The 3,415-nt window shown below is 35.1% G+C and overlaps 1 protein-coding gene across 1 annotated transcript; it reads left to right on the top strand.

Annotated features, from left to right (window-relative positions):
• The first annotated feature begins 1,176 nt into the window (after window positions 1–1,176).
• Window positions 1,177–2,901, top strand: LOC130103540 (uncharacterized). Its single transcript, XM_056269788.1, has 5 exons — window positions 1,177–1,458; window positions 1,587–1,910; window positions 2,166–2,258; window positions 2,487–2,596; window positions 2,765–2,901. Exons 1-5 carry the CDS (start codon window positions 1,434–1,436, stop codon window positions 2,855–2,857), a joined length of 645 nt encoding a protein of 214 aa, XP_056125763.1. The 5' UTR covers window positions 1,177–1,433; the 3' UTR covers window positions 2,858–2,901.
• The last annotated feature ends 514 nt before the right edge of the window (window positions 2,902–3,415 follow it).

The raw sequence follows: 3,415 nt of genomic DNA, 5'->3' as shown, positions 1-3,415 counted from the left end.
AGACCCCAGGTACCACTCATCTCCTCTACAAAGAGGAAAAAGAGGCTACAATTTGCAAGAGCTCACCAAAATTGGACAGTTGAAGACTGGAAAAATGTTGCCTGGTCTGCTGAGTCTCGATTTCTGTTGAGACATTCAGATGGTAGAGTTTTTCATTCAAGTTTTTCGTATTAAGAATGAGAATGTGACGTCACACGTTTCACTCCGCGTTGCATTGTGGGAAGGCGTCGCCATCTTGGAAGGATACACTATCCGTTGTCATGGTTACTTCGACCGTGAGACAGAGAGAAATAGCGACAGAGAGAGAGAGCAGCTTGATATTTGTTTCCATTTTTGCGATAAGGCAGTTTCTTGGGAATAAATGAAGAAGGGGGAAGCAAAGGGAAAGGGGCTCTAGGGAGAGACTAAATAACTACACCAAGCAGCTTTATTTAGATAAACTACTTGCCTTTATCCACGTGTGCAAATGAAATATCGAACCCATAAACCGATTTGTAAACCACAAACGAAAAATGAAAAATTGAGCCAAAATTAGATTTTTCGTTTTTTAAACTAAACAAAACAAACGAATAAACGAGCTGGTTTTCATTTCTCGTTATTCCATTCCAAACGGGAAATCAAATGACCAAAAGATACACGGATCCCCACCACACACGACATTCTGATTGTTAAAAATCTTGGGAACTTGGTTTGTTTTCTGACCATCATGGAATCATTTTATGGATTTAGTTTAAATTAGTTTTACTTAAATTAAATTGGAAATAACTTGTTAAACATGACAGTATTATTATTGAAATCGTTAAAGTAGATACTGCGGTTTTCTGCTGGCCTCTAGAGGCTGTAAGTGGTAGTTCTCCACAATATCCACACGGGAGATTTGTGGTCTCACCACTGGATGGCAGCTGTTACTGACTGTCTCTCTGTGTTTCATGTGATTGCCTGTTCACTGTAAATGTCACACTTTCATGCACACACTCACTCAAGATTCATCATATACACAAGATCAAACCCTGAGTTGACAGAGATCGTTTATGAAACGTGATCCATAGTTTGGTCTTGTCTACCAGCTCAGTAACTGTGAGTTTGTTCACTCCACAGAATCAACCCTGAAGTTTTGTGTGACAGTAACAGATCCAGATCTAGAATCAGGAGATTTAGTCTCTCTGCGGTCACTCAGTTTAATCAAACACAAACATGTCACTTTAATATGATTAACAATATCGAAGGTCTTATGAAAACAGTGGTTATTAAAGCACAAAATAATTTTGAGAAGTGATAATGGAACATCAGATGTTGTGGTCAGAGTTTTTGACTTCCTCCGCTCGATGTGGAAGGTTTTTTGTCTTCCTGTGTTTTCTTCAGAGCTGCAGTATTCATCTTAATGTTGTGTAGAGGGAAGTAGAATCATTCTGAAGTGTTTTAATCTCGACAACATGAAGATCATTCAGCTTCAGCTCTGTGAGTTTTATATAGCAATATATTTACATGTGCTTATGTAATATGTCATTAATTGTGGCATTAAATGTCATTCATTGTTTCGTTAGGTTTACAGTGATCTTAATTGCTATTTTATTTTTATCTTATAGATGTATTAATCTGTTGTCGAGCTGCAGTCTCAGATCAACTCACTGATTTGGGATCAAATGTGACCATAAACTGTGATCTTGATGAAAATGAGGTTTATTGGATTTTACTGAAAACACCAGATCCTCCAACAGTGATTCTACGGTCAATGTCAACCACATCAGCACCTTATTACTTTATTAAAACATTCAGAAAGAAATATTCACTGCAATTTAAACACCGTTTGGTTATTAATAATGTGACCGCTGATGAATTAGGAGTTTATTACTGTATGAACACACGCACACCTCCAAAACTCAGCAACAGCACCAGACTGCACTTCAACAGTGAGTTCATTTACTCCTCTATTGATCAGAACATATTGATGATTAGAGCAGTGATTTACTTATTTATTCACTACTTCAGATTTTTTTTACACATGAACAACATAATTATTTATTTTCATTGGTTGCTCCACACAGATATATTATAAGCTAGATATTATATTCAGATGTTTGAAACTGCAGTTGTGCTCCAGACTGTTATTATGAACACTTTCTTTACAAAATCAACTCAACTAACTGAGTGTCACAATCATACAGCGGTGGAGTTTATTGATCAGAATCAGAAACAATGTCAGATTATTATCATCATATCTGGACTGATGAACGGGCTTCTGCTCATTGTGCTGATCGGTGAGTGACTGTTCTTTCGTTTAGAAAATTAAATATAAACATGTAATTTGTAAAAATATCAATATGATTCTTCTCTCCACTGCCAGGTGGCACTTTAGTTATTGTGTAAAAGTTCTTTGTTTAGAATTGTTTATTTTGACTGTGTACTGAAATATGACTTTATATTTTAAGAAAGAATAATACAACCTTTGGTAAATATTGAATCTGATTTTGCTGTTTTATTTTTAGGACTATTAAAGGTTTTTGTTGTTGGAAACAGAAGGTCTGCAGAACGATCACAACTCCACACTGATCTACAGCAGACGCGAGTTACAGAAGAGCATCAGGACCAGTTACAGGTGAAATATTGCAAACCATCTTTAGAACTCAAATTTATTTCTGTCTTGATAATTATTGAAAATTCTTGCTGACTCACTGTATTTCAACAAACTTATTGTTTAGATTATGAAATTAATTTTGGTTCAGCAACTGCAGCTGAACTACTGTTTTCCTCATTGCTCTTTCAGTACGCTGAGGTGGATTTTTCCAAGCTGCGAAGAAATATTTGCTCTAGCCAAATCAACAGCACATATGCAGCTCTGAACCTGCCGAAGTCATGAACACACGCGTATGACTGATCTACATCACAAGCTAAAAATGCGAGTTTCTGCTGTTATTGCTTTTACAACTTAAAACAGTGTGTGCATTAAATCTAAGTGGTACTTTGGAAATCTATTGCTCTTAATTGTTTACTCAAACATGTTAATGTTCATTTGGGTGAGATTTCATCCAATCTTTAGAATATTATTACACTTATTATGATTATAATATTACTGAAATATTTACTTAAATAACAAAAATCGTTCAAATGTAGTGACAAGAAAATGTTTTCAGTACTTCAAGTTCTCGGAGAGATAATTGCAGTGACACATTCATGATTAGTTATTCATCTGGTGGGTTTTTTCTCTCTCTCTCTAATATTTTGCATTATATATTAGATAAAATGACAAAAACAGGGTGAACGCGTCACGTTCTCGAGCCTTGTAACATGAATGAACACTGCACACTTTTGCACGTATTGGTTTTTGTATACTGGTAACTTTTTTATTTTCAGTATAATTGTTAAAATGATTTACTATATTTTATTATATAGTTAAAAAAAAATTATATAGGCTATA

This window comes from Rhinichthys klamathensis, unplaced genomic scaffold (genome assembly GCF_029890125.1).
Source record: "Rhinichthys klamathensis goyatoka isolate OS25496 unplaced genomic scaffold, OSU_Roscu_1.1 h1tg000289l_1, whole genome shotgun sequence".
Taxonomy (NCBI): Eukaryota; Metazoa; Chordata; class Actinopteri; order Cypriniformes; family Leuciscidae; genus Rhinichthys; species Rhinichthys klamathensis.
The sequence above is the reverse complement of the archived record's forward strand: the minus strand, read 5'-3'. Positions and strand labels throughout refer to the sequence as shown.

Excerpts from the sequence above, each read along its gene's own strand:
- LOC130103540 (XM_056269788.1), top strand. The coding sequence starts at position 1,434 with ATGAAGATCATTCAGCTTCAGCTCT. Across the intron at positions 1,459-1,586 it reads GATCATTCAGCTTCAGCTCT|ATGTATTAATCTGTTGTCGA; the intron begins GTGAGTTTTATA and ends TTTATCTTATAG. Across the intron at positions 2,597-2,764 it reads AGCATCAGGACCAGTTACAG|TACGCTGAGGTGGATTTTTC; the intron begins GTGAAATATTGC and ends TTGCTCTTTCAG.